The sequence below is a fragment of the Olea europaea genome, unplaced genomic scaffold, assembly GCF_002742605.1.
Source record: "Olea europaea var. sylvestris unplaced genomic scaffold, O_europaea_v1 scaffold2658, whole genome shotgun sequence".
NCBI lineage: Eukaryota > Viridiplantae > Streptophyta > Magnoliopsida > Lamiales > Oleaceae > Olea > Olea europaea.
Genome location: NW_019244944.1, coordinates 54,428 through 79,474, shown reverse-complemented (window position 1 = coordinate 79,474; position 25,047 = coordinate 54,428). Strand labels below are relative to the sequence as shown.

At 33.1% G+C, this 25,047-nt stretch overlaps 4 protein-coding genes across 5 annotated transcripts in view; all 4 read left to right on the top strand.

Annotated features, from left to right (window-relative positions):
- LOC111383315 (F-box protein SKIP19-like) overlaps nucleotides 1–2,736 on the top strand; it is a 3,891-nt gene extending 1,155 nt beyond the window's left edge. Inside the window, exon 3 of the mRNA XM_023007398.1 lies at nucleotides 1,967–2,736. Coding sequence (XP_022863166.1) covers nucleotides 1,967–2,563 — 597 coding nt within the window. The 3' untranslated portion in view covers nucleotides 2,564–2,736. The remainder of the gene's footprint in view (nucleotides 1–1,966) is intronic.
- A 1,543-nt stretch (nucleotides 2,737–4,279) lies between these two features.
- LOC111383314 (putative F-box/LRR-repeat protein 23) lies at nucleotides 4,280–7,953 on the top strand. The gene is made up of 3 exons (XM_023007397.1): nucleotides 4,280–4,464; nucleotides 5,704–5,790; nucleotides 7,114–7,953. Exons 1-3 carry the CDS (start codon nucleotides 4,280–4,282, stop codon nucleotides 7,733–7,735), a joined length of 894 nt encoding a protein of 297 aa, XP_022863165.1. The 3' UTR covers nucleotides 7,736–7,953.
- Nucleotides 7,954–16,137: 8,184 nt separating this feature from the next.
- On the top strand, nucleotides 16,138–24,352 carry LOC111383312 (F-box protein SKIP19-like). 2 transcript variants are annotated; one of them, XM_023007395.1, is made up of 3 exons: nucleotides 16,138–16,568; nucleotides 20,182–20,836; nucleotides 24,063–24,352. In XM_023007395.1, the coding sequence occupies exons 1-2, from the start codon at nucleotides 16,171–16,173 to the stop codon at nucleotides 20,810–20,812; spliced, it is 1,029 nt and encodes a 342-aa protein (XP_022863163.1). In that variant the 5' UTR covers nucleotides 16,138–16,170; the 3' UTR covers nucleotides 20,813–20,836; nucleotides 24,063–24,352. The 2 variants fall into 2 exon arrangements, with proteins under 2 accessions (XP_022863163.1, XP_022863162.1); XM_023007394.1 differs by having other exon boundaries at nucleotides 20,182–20,841.
- Nucleotides 22,092–23,784, top strand: LOC111383313 (putative F-box/LRR-repeat protein 23). The gene is made up of 2 exons (XM_023007396.1): nucleotides 22,092–22,105; nucleotides 23,154–23,784. Exons 1-2 carry the CDS (start codon nucleotides 22,092–22,094, stop codon nucleotides 23,782–23,784), a joined length of 645 nt encoding a protein of 214 aa, XP_022863164.1.
- Nucleotides 24,353–25,047: the final 695 nt, after the last annotated feature.

Here is a 25,047-nt window from a genome sequence, read left to right as displayed (position 1 = left end):
ATCGTGATAGAAATCGTGGCTTATTGGGACTTTCTCAGAAAGCTTTTATACGATGTGTTCTAGAAAGGTTTAATATGCAAAATTATGCACCAGGTGATGTACCTATCATAAAAGGAGATAAATTTAACAAAACTCAATGTCCAAGGAATGAGCTAAAAAGGGAATCTATGAAGATGATTCCATATGCTAGTGTTGTGGGGAGCTTGATGTATGCTCAAGTTTGCACTAGACCGGATATAACCTACGCAGTAAGTGTCCTTAGCAGATTTCAGTCTAATCCAGGACAAAAGCATTGGAAAGCAGCTAAGAAAGTAATGAGATATTTGAAGAAAACTGAAAATTATATGCTTACATTCCAACGTACAAATTATCTTGAGGTGGTAGGATATTCAGATTCTGATTTTGCTGGATGTCAAGATGATTTGAAATCAACCTCAGGTTACATTTTTACATTAGCTGGTGGTGCCATTTCTTGGAAAAGTGCTAAACAGACTTCAGTGGCATCTTCTACTATGCAAGCTGAATTTGTGGCATGTTATGAGGTTACAATCCAAGCCGTTTGGTTAATAAATTTCATTTCTGGCTTGAAAGTTGTTGATTTCATCTCAAGACCGATCACCATCTACTGTGATAACAGTGCAGCAGTATTCTTTTCAAAGAATAATAAAAATTCTGGTGGATCAAAACATATTGACATCAAATACTTGGTTGTTAGAGACAGAATCAAAGAAGGACAGACGAAAATAGAGCATATCAATACAGAGGCGATGGTTGCAGATCCCTAGACTAAGGGACTCGCTCCAAAAGTCTTTAAGACACATGTTACTAATATGGGTATTGGGGAAATATTTGATATTTTTGGTTAGTGGGAGTTATTTATGTAAAGAACTACGCTTTGGGCTTGATCCCTTGCGGGGTACGTAGGCAACCCATATGTTTTCGGGTACAGCCCCTTCTGATAATAAAATATTTTTCCCTTATCCATGAACTAATTTTAAGCATGCATTTGACTTATATCTTTTTATATTATTGGCATCCTGAAATATGACGTATAAAGATATAAGATGAGTCTCTTTTAGTGACATGTGGCTTCATTTTGAATCGAAGCATTATGAGGACCGATATGAGTTAGCACAATTTTGATCACATTTGGTGCTAAGTTCATACCATATACTACCACATTGGTTGGAGGATGGGGATCCATGTCGATAAGAATGTTGACATTTGTAACTGTGGAATGGTCTTACATCTCTTAAATTGGTGTAATGACTTCCATGTTTGGTGTTAATATTCTTGTTGGACCGGATCATGTTACGTAAGGTGTCATCATTGGAGCTATACTTTTGTGGCCACCTTGTAGTCGAACTCGGGTGTTAAAATTTTGTTATGGCAATTAAATATTTGCCCAAGTGGGAGAATGTTGGAATAATTAATTATTCCATATGTGGGCTTCACATTGGATTGCAAATTTTACAGGTTAGATGTAAGGTTCATAATGATAATTGTGTTTGGGCCAAATTTATTAAGTGATCAATTGGGCTTTTTACACCTTACGGGTTGTAATTAATTTGATGTGGTAATTTAAAGTATGTTGGCCGGAAATAAACCCTAATTAGAATTCTAGTCGTAATGGGACGGCTCAATTATTTCCTATATATAAAGGCTAGGTCCCCTCTCCTCTCTATATATTTTATTGGTTTGCCCCATTGATAGCTATTACTTTGTGAGGAGCAAGGAGGGGAAGATCTTGGCTGCTATTACAACAATTATTCATATCAACAATGGCTTCCGCAGGTATGAATTCGTTTTATTAATTTATTGGATTGTGATTATCGATTCTTAGCATGATTATAAATAAATACTAACAGTTTAGTCACCTTGACTTGAGCTGTATAATCTCCATACTTGAGAAAGAAGGTGAGTGCATTTTACTAGTTAATATAATTGCTTTTTCCAAGTTGTTTAGCTTTTGCAATCTAAATTTCACCTATTCAACAGATCAAGTCAGCTTAGGTGTCTTCGACTTGGGGGTTGCTATGGAGTATCAGGTGACGGCTTGAGTGAAGCAGCTAAAAGATTTCCCCTGTTGGAAGAACTTCACTTTGTCTTTGTAACAAATTGTAAAGAAGGTATTGAATCTATTGGTCTTTCCTGCCCTAAGTTGAGATCATTTACACTTAGTGAGTCAGGGTACAAACACCCACAACTCCTTTGTGATGATGATGCACTAGCAATTGCAAAAAGCATGCCAGGTTTGCACCACCTTCAACTTTTGGGAAATAATATGACAAATGAGGGCCTGCAAGCCATTCTTTACGGTTGTCCACTCCTTGAATCGCTTGACATCCAGAAATGTCTTGATGTTGATCTAAGTGGGGAGCTGGGGAAAAGGATTACTCAAAAGATCAAAAATTTCAAGCGTCCTGACGACTCCATGGAAGATTGCAAGTGGAATACTGAAATTTTTTATTGTGATGAATATGATGAAGATTACTACCCCTCATCTGAGATTTCAAACTTTTCTTATGGTGATTATTTTGGTTATTGGTTGAACCTTGCTTGAGGTACAGGGGTTCTCTAATAGAACCCCTACAGGTACTCACATGGATGGGGTGGGTGACATTTTGCAAGACCCACCAGCTATGAGTGCTTGTAGGGGCAGAACCCCTGTACCCTCAATAAAATCCATATTGGTTACCATGGTGACTTTCATTATAGTGGAAGTGACTACGATTCTGATGGTGGAGTTGACCCATATTTCTACTTTGATTGAGCTTCGAACCAATTTGGGGCGATAAAACATTTCTAATGTTTTACTATGCAGTATTAAATAGAACTGGCTCGTATTAATCCACAAAATCTTTGCTTCGTTTCATTTTTACCTTTTAGTTCTGTCTAGTATTAAGTAATAAGTGTGCCCTTAGAGTGAGCTTTCCATTATAACTGCATTATTAACTTGCCGCTAGCCATTATAGTTGGTTTGAGTTAGTGAAATTTGCTCGTTTTTTATTGGCTCACTTATAATAGTCACTTTTTTCCCTCCTCTGTTGCAAGGCTTGGTTGGAAGATCAAACTGATTTGTAGACCGAACAATGGTGGAAAGTATTTAAAATGAAAAGTCAGTTAAATAATTGTAATTGTTTGGTTACCATTGATAGACATAAATAAATAATAAAATGGATTGGGTTGATTTAAACAATTAGTCCAATAAAATTTAAGTCTACTAAGGTCCATCTCTTTTTTTTTTTTTTAAATAAATAAACAAAATCATAATTACTAAATTATTCATTTTAATTAAAAATAATTGAGTGGTTATAAAAATTGGTCACGAAAATTTTCCCGTAAATAGGACTAATGGTCCATAAGGGGAGAAAGGAATAAGTGAAAGTGCATAAGATAATTACGAAGTGCTGAAAAAATTTCAAAATCAGAGGAAGAGAAGAAATTATCTCAAATCCAAATTCGATGAATCCCAAGAGGATAAAAAATCTTCTTAAAATCAAACAGGCTCAAGTCAAGTCCAAGAAAATCAACGTTTTCTTCAAATCAATTTAAATTCAAGTTCAAGTCCAAACCCCGAAATTCAAGTGCCAAACAAGTTATGTATCAACAAATCAATTTTTCAGCGAATTCTCGAATATCAGGATTCAAGCCACATGGCCCCCTCATCTTCAAACATTCAGATCATTAATCAGCGAATTTTTGCAATTTTACAATTACAAGAATATTAACATCACTTGTATTTCTCGCAATACAATTTATAACAATTTTTGTATTTTAATACATGAAATTCGTCATACACCATGTATTAAAAATGTCTCGAGGGCTTTGTTTAATTAGTTTTAGAAATGAACACTTCATTAAATGGATATGGTGTATGAATTTCAGTAACCCTTAAATATTGAATTCTTGTAGTAATTTATCAGAAATTAATTAAAATTTATATTTCTATATCTAACTATTTTACCTATTTTGGTATTTTAACCCCAATGTTAGTTCCAAGAAATTGTAAATATAACTAGTGAGGCTACATTAAAATAACAGCATCCTATACATACGATGTTACATCATTTTTTGTGTAATACGGTTTGGTAAATATCAAATGTTATCGTGAAATTATTAACTATATTACCCTTTTCGGTTGTCAATATTAATTCAACTGCAATTAGAAACAGAAGACAATACCACTTCTTTTAACATACGCGGGACATTTTATATATTATCACGACGTCTTATGCAAACGATGTTATTTCATTGAATCAATAGGATTTTGCAAGAAATGTCGATGAACAATACTAGTGCGTTCCGATCATCATCAATGAGGCTTCTCTCTCTTAAACTCTGTCACTATGCACTTCTTCCGCTCCTTATTGATTCTCCTATTGACCTTGGAAGAGACCATGATGAGGCTTATTGGGGGGCATTTGTATGCTTGCTTGTGCTTGTTGGAGGAGAAGTTGCATGGTTGACTTTTATTCTGTGATACTTCTCATGTTGGTGGCCATTGCTGCCATATCTCTGGTGAAGCAAGCAACAACCCTTTTTCTTCTTTGATGGTGAGCTCGATGATGATAAGTATAGGTTTCATCCTCAAAGATACCTCTTATTACTTTTTGCGAGTTAGTGCTACTATCTTCGCTTGCAATTATTTTGAAAAGATGTCTCTTTTCTGCAGAAGGGTCTTCTAGAGTGAGATCTTTCGAAGTTTTTCTTGTCCTTTCTTCAAGGACAACTTCAAACACGTTGCTTTTTGTTTCTTCATGTGTAAAAAATTCCTGAAAGTAAAGATAAATATGATTTTTTCTTCAAAACTTTCACTTGATTTTTTTTTTTTTCAAGAAGAAACTGTTTTTCAAAAGGGGAAGTAGATTGATTTTTCGATAAGCTTTTCTCATGGGATATGTTTGTAGTTATGGAACCCATGAAAGATGTTAATATTGATTGTTTGACTTTAACTTAGATTTTTAATCCAAACCAAACAAGCCCTTAGTTTATTGCAAATGAGGGCTAATTATTTCAGTCCAATTCTTCTTTTGTCATTTCCAAAGTTTGATGTGATATTCAAACTCCGTCAAGAAGCACATAAAAGCACACTTGATAGATAATATGTACTAATTGTTAGTGTACCAGAATACCAATTGATAAAAATGAAAAGTACAGTAAAGGAAAGAAAAATGATTGCATGCTGGTGACTCGTAATTAATTTTCTTTGTATCTTGTGACGTTTGAGTAATATTTTACAATTGCTGGTTGGCAACTAGTTTTCTAGTACTTAATGATCCATATATGAGAGTAGCCAATGCAATATGAAGCTATCGAAATTTTAGGGAATTTTGTCTGAAAGAGATGCAATGCTTGATGTAGCTGACAAGAACTGTTAATTATGTTTAAAAAAAATAGTTATAGGATAGATGTTGTTGGTGTCTGACTTCATACCTCCTTAAATAAATAGTTCAGACTATTGATCATGTACTAACCTTGAGATCGGACGCCAAAGGCCTGAGATCGTATCGGACCATAGCTGCTATAATTTACGAAGACACCATGATTCATAATCACTGCCACATTGCCCTGCCTCACCAACCACTTTCAGTATGACATGTGGTGATCACGACATCAGCGCATAAATTTCAACCAATTGCAAGTAAACAAAAATTACCCAGAATCAGGTCATCATTGCCTGATGTCATGGCTGCAACATAGGCATCATGATGATCAGCTTGCCCAATCTCAGCAACCAATGAGAGAACCAAGATTTTGGGCGGTGGCACAGACTCCTAGGCCAGCACTGTAGCTGAAATGACGCTGGACGGGCAAGTGGCAGAGCTAAGTCACTTGGCAAATGAACCCTTCCTAAGGCAGAGCTAAGTCACTTGGCAATAAACCCTCCACAACAGGTTTTCTTTAATGCAAATACTTTTTACTTCTGATCCAATTCCAGCAATACTCTATAAACATTTCCCTCAAGTTAATCTAATCTTATGACGTCATTTTTAGTTGTCAACAGATGTTTAAATCAAGAGTAGCAATTCTTGTCCATGATTCTCAATTAATTATAGTGACAAGTGTTTGTTGTTTTGTGTAATTAGGATTAAGGCTGTATTCCCTTAATATTAAGGTTCTCTAGCTTTTGATTATACAAATTTCTAAAAAATTATCTGACAAAATGCTTGCATGGAGAGTTCATTCCTGATAGATGGGAGGTTTGTGTCTTTGCATAAACATCTTCATCTGCTCATCATACAAGTAATGAGTATTGCTTCCATTTGTGAACTGGTATAGTGATTGATTTTAGAAGAAGTGCTGAAAAGATTCCTGTAGGAACTATTTATTGTTTTATATAATACTGTGGCCAATGGCACAAAGTGACATATGATGTTGATCTTGGCTTTGTGGTGGAATTCAGTATATATAGCTGCAATTGTTTTGGGGATATTATTATCTGTCAGATTTATTTTGTAATTTTGTTTTGAATGAATTTATTAGAACACAGTTTATTTGGCAAATTAAATGTTATGATTGATTGTGAACTAATCCTGCAGCGTGTCTAAGTATTTATCTTGGTTGGTTTTGCTCAGCTTTGGTCCTTAACGTACGTTGTATGATTCATGAGCGGCTTCCTCCTATTTTTTTGTTATGCATATTTTAGGTTTTTTTATGGATATGGAAAAAGAATGCCCTTGTACTTCTAACGCGTGCTGAACATTCTTAGTTTAATATTTGCTCACTCGGAAAGGAAAATCCATTTTTCTGAACACGATGTTGCAAATGTTAGCATCCATTTCCTGTTGACATGTTTCGTATGTTATCCGATCATTTTTTATGTTTAGTCACCTTGACTTGCTGTATAATTTCCATACCTGAGAAAGAAGGTGAGTGCATTTTACTAGTTAATTGAATTTTGTAAAGATAGTTTGAACGCTTACCATTTCATTCGTTTTTTTTCTTAATGCTTTAGTTTTGGTGATGTTTGCGTGAAGATGTCTGATATAACCTGTGTCTTAGCTGAACCTTTTAGAAGATTATGTTTTAATTACAAGCATGGAACAATAAATATAATTGCTTTTTCCAAGTCGTTTAGCTTTTGCAATCTAAATTTCACCTGTTCAACAGATCAAGTCAGCTTAGGTGTCTTCGACTTGGGGGTTGCTCTGAAGTATCAGGTGACGGGTTGAGTGAAGCAGCTAAAGGATTTCCCCTGTTGGAAGAATTGCACTTCGTCTTTGTAAAGAATTGTAATGAAGGTATTGAAGCTATTGGTCGTTCCTGCCCTAAGTTGAGGTCGTTTACACTTAGTGAGTCGGGGTACAAACACCCACAACTCCTTTGTGATGCTGATGCACTAGCAATTGCAAAAAGCATGCCAGGTTTGCACCGCCTTCAACTTTTGGGAAATAATATGACAAATGAGGGCCTGCAAGCCATTCTTGACGGTTGTCCACTTCTTGAATTGCTTGACATCCGGAAATGTCTGAATGTTGATCTAAGTGGGGAGTTGGGGAAAAGGATTACTCAAAAGATCAAAGACTTCAAGCGTCCTGATGACTCCATGGAAGATTGCGAGTGGGATCCTGAAATTTTTGATTGTGATGAATATGATGAAGATTACTACCGCTCATCTGAGATTTCAGAGTTTTCTCTCGATAATTATTATGATTACGATGATTACCTTCATTATAGTGGAAGCGACTACGATTCTGATGGTGGAGTCGACCCATATTTCTACTTTGATTGAGCTTCGAACCAATTTGGGGTGATAAAACATTTCTAATGTTTGCCATGCAGTATTACATAGAACCGGCTGGTATTAATCTACAAAATCTTTGTTTCGTTTTTACTTTTTAGTTCTGTCTAGTACTAAGCATGCCTTTAACGTGAACTTTCCATTGTAACTGCATTTTTAACTTGCCGCTAGTTTGAGTTAGTGAAATTTGCTCGTTATTTATTGGCTCACTTATAATAGTCACATTTTTTTCTCCTTTGTTGCAAGGCTTGGTTTGTGGATATAAAAACTTATTTTTGCAAGGTGATTTTGGAAGATTAAACTGATTTGTAGACCGACCGATAGTGGAAGGTATTTAAAATGAAAGTCAGTTAAATAATCGTTATTGTTCGGTTACCATGTATCCAACATGTCTAGAGGGCTTTGTTTAATTAGGTTTAGAAATGAACACTTCATTAAATGGATATGGTGTATGAATTTCAGTAACCCTTAAATATTGAATTCTTGTAGTAATCTATCAGAAATTAATTAAAAATTATATTTCTCTATCTAATTATATTACCTCTTAGTATTTTGACCCCAATTTTTGTTCCAAGAAATTGCAAATATAACTAGTGAGGCTACGTTAAGCGTGTCTTTGTTTCTAAGAGCTTGTTTGGTACAGCTTAAAAGCCAATTAAAATCAATTTTTTGACCGTTATTTCACCATTCCTGCCGTCGTTTTTGAATATTCTCCCACAGGTAGGATCCACTTTATCTCTAACGGTCAAAAAATCAATTATCAAAATCCTTATCAAATAAGCACTTATTCTTTGTACACAATAATCCATTTTTGGATTGTTTATTTGCCTGCAATTGGGACTCACACAAAGAGGAGGTAAAAAATTTGGACTATGCTAGTTTGCCAGAGTCATTTGCACAGACCCTAGCCAGACTATGAGAGGGTGGGCATTTTTTTTGTCCTGAAAAAATGGTTGTGGGCTCCCTTGTTCGAGAGATAGTCTGGCCAGGGTCAAAGACCCTGGCAAACTATCATTTTTCAAAAAATTTACAGCTCAATAGTCCAAAAATGCATTCTGGTTGGGCTAAGAATTGGAAACAAATAGGATGTTACATCATTGTTTGTGTAATATGGTTTGGTAAATATCAAATGTTATCGCGATATTATTAACTATATTACCCTTTTCAATTGTCAATATTAATTCAAATTGCAATTAGAAACAGTAGACAACACCACGTCTTTCAACATACGAAGGACATTTTATATATTATCACGACGTCTTATACAAAGATGTTATTTCATTGAATCAATAGGATTTGGTAATATCAATTGTTAAAATGAAATGTTAACTAAAATATAACTCAATTAGCAAGAAATGCTAATAAACAATACTACGAGGGACATACGAACGATGTTATAACTAGAAACAGTACATAACACCACGTCTTTCAACATGCGAGGGACATTTTATATATTATCACGACGTCTTATACAAACGATGTTATTTCATTGAATTAGTAGGATTTGGTAATATCAATTCTTAAAATGAAATGTTAACTAAAATATAACTCATTTAGCAAGAAATGCCAATGAACAATACTACTGTATTCTGATCATCATCAACGAAGCTTCTCTCTCCTTCACTCCTTTGGTTTTGGGTCCTGTCACTCTGCACTTCTTCTTCTGTTCCTTGTTGATTCTCCTATTGACCTTGGAAGAGACCAAGATGAGGCATATTGGGGGGCATCCGTATGGCTATTTGTGCCTGTTGCACCTGTTGGGGGGGAGTTGCATGGTTGACTTTTGTTCAATGATGCTTCTCATGTTGGTGGCTATTGGAAAATACGGGTAATGGGTCGACCCAACCCGCAAGATTTTAAAAGGATTTGAGGGAGTGGTTTGAATTTGGAATTCAAATCTACAATGCCTTACAACCTCTATATAGAAGTTATGGAAAAAAAAAAAGGTGGTGGCATGAAAAAAAAAAAAAAGTGAATTTTCGTATGAAAATTCACATCAAAATTGGAAAGTCCATAAAACCATATTTTTAGCATGAAATCTCACAAAAATTGGCATTTAAATTGTGGATAATAATCCACTTTCATTGTGATCAGGATTGGGACTATTGGAGTACTAGAAAATGTAGATTTTAATGCTTGGATAGTAAGATGATTTAACAACACAAAGATCTTGAAATTCATCATTCAAGTAAGTATTTTGACCCGAAATTCACGTCAAAGTATGTTGCGATTTCCTACATTGGTATCAGAGCCTTAAGGTTGAATTCCTTGCTATAATTCATGCTTAAATATGCCATTACATGATACAATTTTGGTTATGAATCTTGTATGCAAAGTTTTGAAACCTTATGTGGTACTTAGTAGCATCATTTGATAATTTACTGTCATCTATTTGTTCATCTTCATGCAGTAAGATTAGTATGGTTAGAAAGGTCTTCTCATAAGCTTTCCAATCATATAAAGAACTTAAACTTTGGACTTAAAATGAAGAAATTATGAGGTTTTGAAATTTGAAAAATAATATGAATTTTTGGCATGAAACATGATAAAATCCTGCACTTCATCACATGATAATTTTTTATACTTTAGGTTTCATACTGTCTATTTGGTATGGTTGCATAGATCTTCTCAAGACCTTTCCAATGATATAAAGATCATTAATTTTGGGCTTGAAATGAGAAAGTTATGGCCTCCCGAAATTTAGATGTAAATCTGATTTTTTGAGTGAAACTTTGTAAAATCAGAAACTTCATGAGATGATAACTTCTTCGGATCGTACTTCATGATGCCCATTTAGTCTCGTTGGATAAATCTTCTCGAGACCTTTCCAACAATATAAAGAACATAAATTTTGGCCTTGGACTGAAGAAGTTATAGCCTTCCAAAGTTTAGATATGAATCTAATTTTTAGCGTGAAAAATGGTAAAATTTGAAACTTCATCACACGATAATATTTTCCACATTATGTTTTGTGATGCTCGTTTGCTATGATTGAATAGATTTTCTCGAGAACTTTCCAATGATATAAAGAACATAAATTTTGGCCTCCCGAAGTATTGATAAAATCTAAAAATTTTGTTTTTTTTTTTAAACATGAACAATACTTTTTTTTTCCCATTTTTTAAATCTTGGTCAGATCTGTTTAGGTCCAGAACACAATTTTAAAAGTTGATGTTGTAAAATCTGACCATACAAATTAACTTAGAACATTAGAATTGATTAAAGGGATGAATCAACGAATTTTTTTTCATTGACTAAGCGCCGCGGATTGGCATAGACGTTAATTTGAGTTAATGCAAAAATTAAATATGTGCATAAATGGGCATTGGTTGAGAATAAAATGTCTCGAAAAATTTGATAGATCATGGCATCAAAATCTATGGTTGACCTTAATAAAGATGATAAGCTAGATGCGATAACATTTGGCATGATAAAATTTTAAGTGTAGTAGAAGGATATGATGCTTTAGAGAGCATCAGCCACGCAATGAAAGACCTTATGTAGGTTATACTACTCTAGAGAATAAAGATCAGAAACTTTGTTAAGTAGGAAAAAAAGATAGATTCTAATGCTTGAACATTTGAATTGTTAAGTTCTGTTATAAATGATCTTTTTCTCCAATGTGACTTAGTTGATAATTAACACAGTGTTAATATTTTTGTTGGTCACATTATTTTTAGACGAATAGTAAATTCAAACTAGCATCTTCTCAATATATGAGAACTTTAAAGATCATTGTGACTTACAAATTGAAGTATCGATTTTCTATATTGACACTGCTCGTTGTGTGAGATAGAAGACGTACGACTTGATGTTGCTAAGTCTCGAGGATATGCCTGTGTAGCAATGTTCTAGCTTGAATAAGATTTTGAATTTTAAGCATAAAATGAGCTAGAACAAATGTACATGAGGCGACTGAAAAAAAGAGACCAAGAAGAACATATCAGATAATAAGTGAATGAAAGTTGTTTTGGTAGAGGATCAATGTTATAAAGGTTCTAGTGCTTCAACTATATGATTTAATCTCTTAGCTCAAAAGTGGTTTCGAGTCTTTAACTTGATACAAAATAGATATGTACAAATAATGAAGATGGAGTGGAGGTTTATATGACTGGTACTGCAACTTAGTGTTGCAAAGTAGAGAAACTAACCTCTTATAAGATAGTATCAAAAACTCCACTAAATTTGATCTCAGTTATTATTCTTCGAAGAGTGGTCTCTTACTTGAACTTATATGTGGTAGATCTGTTCGTGCTCACAATGGTGATGTTTATTTTGGTTCCGGATATTTGTGCAATGGATTGAGGTTTTGAGTTGAGAAAACCATTCAAAACTGTTAGAGCTAAACTTCAATAGAATAAATCCATTCAAATTTTTTTGCGAGCTGTGATTAAGCGAGATAGAGATGAAACTTTTCTTTTCATTACATTTATAGATGGATTCACGCCTCTGATTTTCTTAAGTTGAAGATATTGTATTAGTTTAGACTTTTTTGAAGTCAAGTAGAAAATCAGATTGTGGAAGTGAAGACTTTGAGAATTATCTGATGGCATGAATCTCTATCACTAATAAATTATATAGTGTATTTGATAGAAGGAATGGAATATTACTGAATATGATGAGGTTTGAGATATGCGTCCAACTTATGTATTTGCTTTTGAAAAAAACATTGGCAAGCTACAACTTATCAGTTAAAGGAGTTTTCTCAATGTTGGTACCTTCAGAATATATAACTTTTGGACATGTAGATAACAAATATGGGTGATCATATACTCATAATGGATTATACATGTTCTCGATAATGAGTTTGGGAACACGAGTCTATTAAGAATGAGATGTATCTTGATGACATACATGCAATCCAAAAAAAGTATTTAAGTGAAATTTTTTATAAATATTGAGTCACAAGATGTGACATTTGACATTTTTCCCAGTAAGGGAGAAAAGATTGGAGAACATCGTTGAAATTGATATTAAATGTATTAATGAATCAGTTTTGAATATATAAGAGTTGATTCAAACTTCTGATTCAAGTGTGAGTAATCTATTTTCGAGTTGGACCTATCTATCCAAGTGGGAGCTATCTAAGAACTATCTAATTTCAATGACTCTTGGTTTCGAGTGGGAGCTAAGAACTATTTAATATCAATGATTTTTGGTTCCAAGTGGAAATTAAGAGTTATTTAATGTCAATGATTTCTGGTTTAGAAAACCAGTGAAGAATTTTGAAGGAAGTGATGAAAGTATATATACGGAGTATAGAATTTTAACCTAAGTTCTATTTGAACATTATGTTTATTGAGAACATTCGGGTTCTTGAAAACTATGTGAAAGATTAATGAGTTTCTGGTAGATAAAGCTAAATTTATTTATTTATTTATTTTTAAAGGTTATGCTCAATATGAGTGTATTGAGTTAGATAATTTTTTTCATAACAATGGAAATCACTTCTGTACATCGATGCTAGCCATGATAGTGTGCTTAAATTTACAGTTACACCAAATAGACCTAGAGACCGTATTTTTATTCTCAATTAATAAATGATTGAAGAGATCAACATGAATTGTCTTGTAGATTTCATGTTAAGACCTTTTTAGTATTGTGGTAATTTTACAGTTACACTCATGGTCTAATACAGTCATTATGATAGTCGTACTTAAGTTTTTAACATGGTTAAATCTCGTACAAAAATTTTCGTCATATGAAAGGAAATTATTGTATTTACGTAAAGGTTTGATGGTTGGTTGTAATTCTAATTTTGATTTTGATTACATTGGATTGGATTGGTTAAGCATAAAAATGAGTGCATAGAGACCATTTTGATATGGTTGTCCTCAATCTTTGAAATAAATGACGTGGGTTTAGCAAATTGTATGATTTGTGTTAAAAAGATTATTCGAATCTTCTTGCTTTATTACAAGAGTTTTATACTATAAAAACTCATGTGGAATTGCTAACTTGTTGAAACTCCTGTATCAGAAGGTGATTATATAAGTCTTCATAAATGTCCAAAGACTCTATAAATATACAACAAAATTTCTAGAAAACTATATCTAGTACGATTAAGAGTTAGGAGATAGAAGTATCCTATAATGTATATTTGCCATAATATTGGTCATGCCATCGATCTAGTTAGTAGGTATCAATATTATCTTTAGAAAATGTATTGTGATACCTGAAGGGTGTTGCTGTCAGTTATTCTATTTCGTTGTCAAAGGAATAACTTGTGATTGGAATAGATATACAATTGTTGACTTAGAATGAGAGTAAGCCGAGCACAATTATTATTAGATTTGTGCACTTTTGCTACATAGAGTAGTAAGAATCATATATTATAATGTATATTTTGGCAGATGAAGAAATTGTTTAGTATAGATGTATTGAACATCTAATGATACTAGTTGAGAATATGAGATTCATGATAGTTACACAACTATCTTATATGTTAAGATCTCAAGTATTAAGATGGAACCAAACACTTGATGATATTTATGTGAGAGACATTAACAAAGAAAGCGTCTTTACGAATATCTACGTAAATGATGATATGAAATCATCATACTCTGAATATGTCTAGAAATATAATTGTTGGTAATATCGAATCTCTAGAATTTTGTAGAATATGGTACTAAACACCTAATCTAGGATTTGATATAATCAACTTGAGATTATGTTTTGATTTTATTATAGTTATTTCTTTGAGATTTTCCAATCATGTTTATTTCTGTTATTTATTCTTAACGCTTTCAATTAATTGAGTAATTGACCACTAATTGAATGATTAGATGTTTATCGATTTTGGTACTCGAGAGAGTTAAATTTAGGCACGATCATAGAATAGTACAACCTAGGAAATTATATCTTTCGAGAGAAAATGTTAATTCCTTTGAAGCATTTTCCACATAAAAACCAAAAACTTGATAATTTCTAGATTTTAATTCAAAATAGAGATATTAAAATTGGAATATAAAAATAATTTTTACTCAGTACTTGAGAGAGATAGAGTAGAATTGAATTGAATTAGGGTTCTTCCTAATAAATTTAGGAACATTGATTATAAATAATTAAGAATCATATTTGATAGTTAGGTGAAATCATAACAAAAAACTTTCTCATCTTGATTATTTTTCTAACTTGCATTTATTTGTTGAATTCTTCATCACATTCATCACGCTAACTTAGTTAAAACTATTGATTCCAAATTTCATTCATCTAGATAAAATAAGAGCTATACAAACCTAGTAAAAATTAGACATCAATCCCTGTGAGTTTGACATCCTAACTTCATTATTATATTACACAACTTGACATCGTACACTTACGATAGAATTATGTTATGTAAAACGCATAACAGTACCTTACAAGTCTTAGACGATTGACTTGCCAATTAAATTTAATTATAATATTATATAATATAATGAAATTAAGAGTAAAATATATAGTCTCCAATTGGAGTGGATAAAATAAAATTGATTAAAATCTAAGTCAAATTGAACAAATAATTTAAAATATATATTTCACCGGATGCATAACTTTTCAATCATTTATTTTATCAAATTTTATTGAAATCTACTAAAAATTTGATTTTAATCTCTACCATACAGGGATATAATTTATTATACATCTATGATTTTATAACTTGCGTTGTTATGAATGTTGAATCTACGTGTGAACAATGAAATCTTTTGGTTCAATCATTAGTTCATATGTTTATCGCTAAAGAAGGAGTTTTATTGTGCCTATCTATTTCTATCATGGTCGGCTATTAAAATTAGGTCATCTTGCTTAATACTCGATCTAGGTACTAGTCCATAACGATCAAAATTGAATTTGTGAGCTTATATTAATTAATGATTCATTAAGCAAATTAAATGAAGTAACAACGGTCCTTTATAGTAAGTAAATTTAGCTTTGGTTTGGTACATATTAAAACGTTAATTTTAATTTAAGTTAAAATCAACAAACAAATTTTATGGTTCTCACAACTTTTTAGTAAGGTAATTTCATTAACTTTTATCAAAATTCATTAAAAATTTAATTTTACTCACAACCAAATTGGAACTTAATATTATTTTATTTAATTAATAACAAGTCAATATATGGGGTATTATCTTAAGAAATGTCGCCATTTTCAAGGAGTTTTAACCCTTGTTTGATGGTTATTATTTGGTCAAGATAATGTTAGAACAGTGATTTTTAAGAAAATTTTTGGTTAAAAAATACGAAAATATTTTAGATTTATTTATAAAATTTTATATTATATGAATCTATAATTGAAAATGAGTACGTAAAAAAAAAAATCAATTAATGATAGTCAAATACAGGCTTAATTGACCGATCTATTTCTCTAATGATGAAAGTTAAGACTTCGTCCATTATGCATACTACTCCACGGATTTACATTTCATCTCATCCCCAAATTTACAATGGGGAAAAAGCTCAAGAGGCTAAAAAACAAAAAGAAGAAGGCAAAGGCAAAGGCAAAGGCAAAGGCGGAGGCGGCATCATCCGCCCGGCCAACGCCTCCGCCCCCGCCTCCGTGGTTAGAACTGCCTCCAGAGGTGACTGCGAATATCCTGCACCGGCTGGGGGCACACGATATGCTGAAGAGTGCACAGGAAGTCTGTACTACTTGGCGAAATGTTTGCAAGGACCCTTCCATTTGGCGTGTAATTGACATGAAAAACCTGGGTAAATATCATGACATGTCGGTGTACCTGGAAACCACGTGCCGTCAAGCAGTGGATCGCAGCGAGGGCCAATTGACTGACATCTATATTGACTATTTCGCCACCGATGAATTGCTACAGTACATCTCCGAACGGTATAGGTTCATTTCGAATTTTATATGTTTTCGAAAGGAAAAAAAATGCTAAATGCTTCTAAATATGATGCATCAGTTACAATCTTTATGCAAAATACTCAACGCATAACGTACAAACCATCGTACGTATTTTTGTTGGTTCTTTTAGTGGTAAAAATAAGCACATTTTGAAGTTTATTTGTTCTCATTGCAGTCTCATGATCGACTTCTATAATGCAAAGCTTGTGAAAGTTTCTGATTTTTGTGCTTACTGATATTAAGGGAGGTGTTCAATTGAGATTGTGACGAATTTTAAAAATCATTTTAAATTTAGGTATCCTCAATTAGATTTTAATGGATTTTAATGAAACCTATTAAAATTTAGGTGTCTAGATTTTTACTGAAATTTAATGAAATCCTTTAAAATTTAACTATCCTCAATAACTAGTGGATTTATAAAGATTTCATTAATATAGGGATTTCAAAAGATTTGGATAGATTTCAAGTTTAAAAATACGTATAATCAAAGCTTTTGAAATTTCACAAGATTCTTATGGAATTTGTGGAAATCTATTCAAATTCACGAAATTCGTTAAGATTTATAATCTTTTAAAATTCATCAAAATTATAGTTGAGGACATTCTTGAATATAGTGAAATACATTTATGATTTATTGGTGTTTGTATACTGTCCTTGTGCTTTCTGAATTTCTTTTCTATGTTAAGGTATAACTTATAAGATACTGCATGAAATAAAGAAAAACTGGATCCTTTTTTTTTTTTGTTTCCTGTTATTTTTGTGATGAGACTAAATGTAGGTAAACAGGGGATCCATCGATTGTGTATGTTTGCATGGGAATACTTTTTCTCTGCCTTTTTATGTTCTTCTGCTCCTAGCCCATCTATATCTTTTCGTGATTACCTTTGAAATTTATTCAACTAGTGTTGGGCTGTTGACCAGTCTTATATTAGACTCTTCTTTTTTTTTTTTTTAAATCTTGCCTGATCGTGAAATCGAAGAAAAGAGTAGGCTATTCAAAAGGGGATATTTTGTTCTCTTTTTACTTCAAGAATAAAAAGATACGTTACTAAAGTAAAGGCATAGATGTAATCAGGAACTATATGGTTGAATGCTTGAACGTTCTCATCCAAAGGTGGTGGCATGGATAAGGCGTAGATAGCGGTATTCTAAAGAGCTTATTTTTCCCAGATGTGATTATTTGCAATCTGACAAGTAACATGGTTAAACTGAAGAAGCATGGAAAGTACAGTTTTAGAGGCAAAGCCTTTGGACCTCAATGTCTCCATGAGAAAAACTTTCATGATTTTGTTCCACTGTCAAGTCAGTGAGTAGTACTCTTTTCTAAATATCAGAACATGTAGTGTGCAGTAAAAAGGCGAAATCAGGTATTTTAAGTTCGTGAGGTGAGGTGAGGTGTAAACCTCACCCTGAACCTGGTGAATAGTTCAAAAATATGAAAATATAGAATAGCTAACCAGCAAGAAAAAGAAATGACCTAAAAAAAAAAAAAGAATATGAGAATATTTGACAAAAATAAAAAGGAAAAAAATTGACTAACCTGCTGCCTCTTCTTAGTGGGAGTGATGAAGTTCTAGGATTGCAGTGTTGTGTTTTGTGTTCGAATTATAGTGAATTTCCATCCATAGCTTAGGTTTTGGTGTTTGATGGATTTCCAGCTATAATTTATGGCTAATAATCAATGACTTAGGTAAGTTTTATTAAAATATAATAGATTTCCCAAACTATTTTAATATATAGTAGATTTCCAATTAATTCAACCATGGAAATATGAAACGTTTAAAGAAAAAGTGGTCCCCTGGATAATTAAGGAGATGCGCATGAGCACCTCTCTCTCTCTCTCTCTCTCGCACTCAGGATTGCACCTCGAGGTTTATGCCTCAGCCACTAAAGGCACAAGTCTCTCTGTGCCTAATAAAATTTGTGCCCCAGTAGTATTTTCGTGTGCCTCGGTTGAGGCACACCTCAGTCACTCCTTTATAAATCATGGGAGCATGCACAATTGAAGTGGAAGGATAGTTTGTCATCTTAGTTTATTGCAAATGAGGTCTAATTATTTCAGTCCAATCCTTCATTTCCAAAGTTTGATCTGATATTCAAACTCTGTCAAGAAGCACATAAAAGCACATTTGATTGATAATATGTACTAATTAATAGCATACCAAAATACCAATTGATAAAAATGAAAAGTAAAGTAAAGAAAAGAAAAATGACTGTACGGTGGTGATTCGTAATGAAGTTTTTCTTTAAATCTCGTGACATTTGAGTAACATTTTACAATGGCTAGTTGGCAACTAGTTTTCTAGCACTTAATGGTCCATATATGAGACTAGCCAATGCAATATGCAGCTATGGAAATTTTAGGGAATTTTGTCTTTGAAAGAGAAGCATCACTTGATGTAGCTGCCAAGAAATGTTAATCCTGTGAAAAAAAAGTTATGGGATAAATTTTTAAATCAAGAGGAGCAATTATTGGCCATAATTCTCAATTATTTATAGTAACAAGTGTTTGTTGTTTTGTATAATTAGGATTATGACAGTATTCCTGTAAGATTAAGCTTCCCTAGCTATTAATTATACAAAATTTTAAAGAATAATCAGACAAAAACCTTGCATGGAGAGCACATTCCTGATAGATGGAAGGCGTGTGCCTTTGCATAAACATCATCTGCTCATTATATTAAATAAACATGTAGTGAGTATTGCTTCGATTTGTGAACTGCTAATTGATTGATTTTAGAAGAAGTTCTGAAAAGATTTATGTAGGAACTATTTATAGTTATATGAAATACTGTTTTATTGGCCAAAGACACAGAGTGACATATCATGTTGATTTTGGCTCGGTGTAATTGGAATTATTTTGGGTTGGGAAATTTTAATGATTGAAGAAGAGTAGCATCTAAAAAAATACAATATATTATTATTAGTAAGATTTATTTTGTAATTTTTGTTTTGAATGAATTTAACAGAACAAGAACTATTTGGCAAATTAACTGTTTGATTGATTAAGAATTAATCCTGCAGTATGTCCAAAATATTCATCTTGGTTGATTTTGCTCAGTTTTGATCCTGAATGTACATTGTATGATTCTTGAGGTGCTTCCTCCTATTTCATAGTTATGCATATTTTAGGATTTTTAAGGATATGAAAGAAAAGGTGCTCTTGTAGTTCTGCTGAGCATTCTTAGTTTAATATTTGCTCACTTGGAAATTTTGTGAACACAATGTTGCAAATGTTGGCTTACATTTCCTGTTGACATGTTTCATATGTTATGAGATCATTTTTGATGTTCAGACATCTTGATTTGAACTGTATAATTTCCATATTTGATAAAGAATATGAGTGCATTTTAATAGTTACTTGAATATTGTAAAGATTGTTTGAACGATCAGCATTTCGTTTGTATTTTTTTCCTTGATGCTTTAGTTATGGTCATGTTTGCGTGAAGATGCCTGATATAACCCCGTGGCTTGACCAATAAAGTTGCTGAACCCTTATAGAGGATTATGTCTAATTATATGCATGGAAAAATAAACATAATTCCCTTTTCCAAGTCATATAACTTTTGCAATCTAAATTTCACCTGTTCAACAGGTCAAGTCAGCTTAGGTGTCTTCGACTTGGGGGTTGCTATGGAGTATCAGGTGACGGTTTGAGTGAAGCAGCTAAAAGATTTCCCTTGTTGGAAGAACTGCACTTGGTATTTGTAATGAGTTGTAACGACGGTATTGAAGCTATTGGTCGTTCCTGCCCTAAGTTGAGGTCATTTACACTTAGTGAGTCATCGTACAAACATTCACAACTCCCTTGTAATGATGATGCACTAGCAATTGCAAAAAGCATGCCGGGTTTGCACCACCTTCAACTTTTGGGAAATAATATGACAAATGAGGGCCTGCAAGCCATTCTTGATGGTTGTCTACTCCTTGAATCACTTGACATCCGGAGATGTTTTAAAGTTGATCTAAGTGGGGATCTGGGGAAAAGAATTACTCAAAAGATCAAAGATTCCAAGCATCCTTACGATTCCATGGAAGATTGCGAGTGGAATACTGATATTTTTGACTGTGTAAAATCTGAGGAAAACTACTACTACTCATCTGAGTTTTCAGACTGGGAATATTATGATTATGATGATTACTTTAACGTCTACAATTCTGATGGTGATAATTACTTTCATGACTCCAATTCTGATGGTTATGGCTTTGATCCATATTTCTTCTGAGACTGAGCTTGGAACTGATTTACGGTGAGGTAACATTTTTGATATGTTTGCTATGCAGTATTAGATAGAACCTGCTGGTATAATCTACAAAATCTTAGGTTCTTTTCTAGTTCTGTCTAATACTAATTAATAATCACGCCCTTAGCGTGCACTTTCTATTAAAACTGCATTATTAACTTGCAACTAGTCATTATCACTGGTCTGAGTTATAGAAATTTGTTTGTTATTTATAGACCGATTTGTGATAGTTGCATTTTTTTTTTAAAAAGGAAAAAAATTGACTAACCTGCTGCCTCTTCTTAGTGGGAGTGATGAAGTTCTAGGATTGCAGTGTTGTGTTTTGTGTTCGAATTATAGTGAATTTCCATCCATAGCTTAGGTTTTGGTGTTTGATGGATTTCCAGCTATAATTTATGGCTAATAATCAATGACTTAGGTAAGTTTTATTAAAATATAATAGATTTCCCAAACTATTTTAATATATAGTAGATTTCCAATTAATTCAACCATGGAAATATGAAACGTTTAAAGAAAAAGTGGTCCCCTGGATAATTAAGGAGATGCGCATGAGCACCTCTCTCTCTCTCTCTCTCTCGCACTCAGGATTGCACCTCGAGGTTTATGCCTCAGCCACTAAAGGCACAAGTCTCTCTGTGCCTAATAAAATTTGTGCCCCAGTAGTATTTTCGTGTGCCTCGGTTGAGGCACACCTCAGTCACTCCTTTATAAATCATGGGAGCATGCACAATTGAAGTGGAAGGATAGTTTGTCATCTTAGTTTATTGCAAATGAGGTCTAATTATTTCAGTCCAATCCTTCATTTCCAAAGTTTGATCTGATATTCAAACTCTGTCAAGAAGCACATAAAAGCACATTTGATTGATAATATGTACTAATTAATAGCATACCAAAATACCAATTGATAAAAATGAAAAGTAAAGTAAAGAAAAGAAAAATGACTGTACGGTGGTGATTCGTAATGAAGTTTTTCTTTAAATCTCGTGACATTTGAGTAACATTTTACAATGGCTAGTTGGCAACTAGTTTTCTAGCACTTAATGGTCCATATATGAGACTAGCCAATGCAATATGCAGCTATGGAAATTTTAGGGAATTTTGTCTTTGAAAGAGAAGCATCACTTGATGTAGCTGCCAAGAAATGTTAATCCTGTGAAAAAAAAGTTATGGGATAAATTTTTAAATCAAGAGGAGCAATTATTGGCCATAATTCTCAATTATTTATAGTAACAAGTGTTTGTTGTTTTGTATAATTAGGATTATGACAGTATTCCTGTAAGATTAAGCTTCCCTAGCTATTAATTATACAAAATTTTAAAGAATAATCAGACAAAAACCTTGCATGGAGAGCACATTCCTGATAGATGGAAGGCGTGTGCCTTTGCATAAACATCATCTGCTCATTATATTAAATAAACATGTAGTGAGTATTGCTTCGATTTGTGAACTGCTAATTGATTGATTTTAGAAGAAGTTCTGAAAAGATTTATGTAGGAACTATTTATAGTTATATGAAATACTGTTTTATTGGCCAAAGACACAGAGTGACATATCATGTTGATTTTGGCTCGGTGTAATTGGAATTATTTTGGGTTGGGAAATTTTAATGATTGAAGAAGAGTAGCATCTAAAAAAATACAATATATTATTATTAGTAAGATTTATTTTGTAATTTTTGTTTTGAATGAATTTAACAGAACAAGAACTATTTGGCAAATTAACTGTTTGATTGATTAAGAATTAATCCTGCAGTATGTCCAAAATATTCATCTTGGTTGATTTTGCTCAGTTTTGATCCTGAATGTACATTGTATGATTCTTGAGGTGCTTCCTCCTATTTCATAGTTATGCATATTTTAGGATTTTTAAGGATATGAAAGAAAAGGTGCTCTTGTAGTTCTGCTGAGCATTCTTAGTTTAATATTTGCTCACTTGGAAATTTTGTGAACACAATGTTGCAAATGTTGGCTTACATTTCCTGTTGACATGTTTCATATGTTATGAGATCATTTTTGATGTTCAGACATCTTGATTTGAACTGTATAATTTCCATATTTGATAAAGAATATGAGTGCATTTTAATAGTTACTTGAATACTGTAAAGATTGTTTGAACAATCAGCATTTTGTTTGTATTTTTTTCCTTGATGCTTTAGTTATGGTCATGTTTGCGTGAAGATGCCTGATATAACCCCGTGGCTTGACCAATAAAGTTGCTGAACCCTTATAGAGGATTATGTCTAATTATATGCATGGAAAAATAAACATAATTCCCTTTTCCAAGTCATATAACTTTTGCAATCTAAATTTCACCTGTTCAACAGGTCAAGTCAGCTTAGGTGTCTTCGACTTGGGGGTTGCTATGGAGTATCAGGTGACGGTTTGAGTGAAGCAGCTAAAAGATTTCCCTTGTTGGAAGAACTGCACTTGGTATTTGTAATGAGTTGTAACGACGGTATTGAAGCTATTGGTCGTTCCTGCCCTAAGTTGAGGTCATTTACACTTAGTGAGTCATCGTACAAACATTCACAACTCCCTTGTAATGATGATGCACTAGCAATTGCAAAAAGCATGCCGGGTTTGCACCACCTTCAACTTTTGGGAAATAATATGACAAATGAGGGCCTGCAAGCCATTCTTGATGGTTGTCTACTCCTTGAATCACTTGACATCCGGAGATGTTTTAAAGTTGATCTAAGTGGGGATCTGGGGAAAAGAATTACTCAAAAGATCAAAGATTCCAAGCATCCTTACGATTCCATGGAAGATTGCGAGTGGAATACTGATATTTTTGACTGTGTAAAATCTGAGGAAAACTACTACTACTCATCTGAGTTTTCAGACTGGGAATATTATGATTATGATGATTACTTTAACGTCTACAATTCTGATGGTGATAATTACTTTCATGACTCCAATTCTGATGGTTATGGCTTTGATCCATATTTCTTCTGAGACTGAGCTTGGAACTGATTTACGGTGAGGTAACATTTTTGATATGTTTGCTATGCAGTATTAGATAGAACCTGCTGGTATAATCTACAAAATCTTAGGTTCTTTTCTAGTTCTGTCTAATACTAATTAATAATCACGCCCTTAGCGTGCACTTTCTATTAAAACTGCATTATTAACTTGCAACTAGTCATTATCACTGGTCTGAGTTATAGAAATTTGTTTGTTATTTATAGACCGATTTGTGATAGTTGCATTTTTTTTTTCTCCTTTTTTGCTAGGTTTGGTCGGTGGATGTAAAAACTTATTTTTGCCGGTTGATTTTGGAAGATCAAACTGCTTTTGGAAATAGGTTTCTTCTTAATGTGATGGTGTTCATTATAAACATGGTCTGTTTTCCATTACCTTAACTCTAGTAAGTGTGAGATTTTTGTGTATGCGCTACTTGGAGCACTTATGGATGATTATTGTGCCTTGTCTTATTGTTTTATCTTACTGTTTTAGCAGCTAATTGTTGTGTATTGTCACTTTCAAGTGAAATCATGTGCGATGGGAAAATGCTCTAGTGGTATGTTTTGTCCATTGGTAAGGTAGACTCCACATTACTGGAAAGTAACAAGAACGAAAAATCAGTTAATTATTGTCTATTATTTTGTGTGGATTTTGCTACTTGTACATAAAAATGGAACATAAGTGGAGTGGTTATCGAAAATGATTTGAACGGAAAAAATTGGATGAAAAAATTGATTATATTTTAAACAGGCAAATGGTAGAGTATTATATGACATTATGTAATCATTGATGTATATATGTAGTAGTAAGGTTGATTTTGTGTAGATCTTTCCGACACCACGTATCAAAACATGTCCTGATGGCTTTGGTGAATGAGGCATAAAAATGAACACTCAGTCAATGGATCTGGTGCATGAATGAATTTCAGGAGTTCTTGTAGTAATTCATCAAAAAGTAATTAAAATATGTCTGGAGTAATGTTTAATTTTAGTCACAGGATTGGTCTAAATATAAGAGTCATTCTAACTTGATTTCTTACCAGTTATCATAATAGTTAAGGCCGACACCTCGTTTTAACTATTAATTTCTCAATAATACGTTCTTTCTATGTGAGCAAAAGTTTGCTATACAAATGGTTTTGGCAAAAGTTTTCGAGGAAATAACCTTGTTCTCTCGCTTAGTTTTCTAGAAAATATAAATATTTTAAACTCCTGCGTTAGAACGTAACATCAAGGTTGTGACAATTGAATTTTT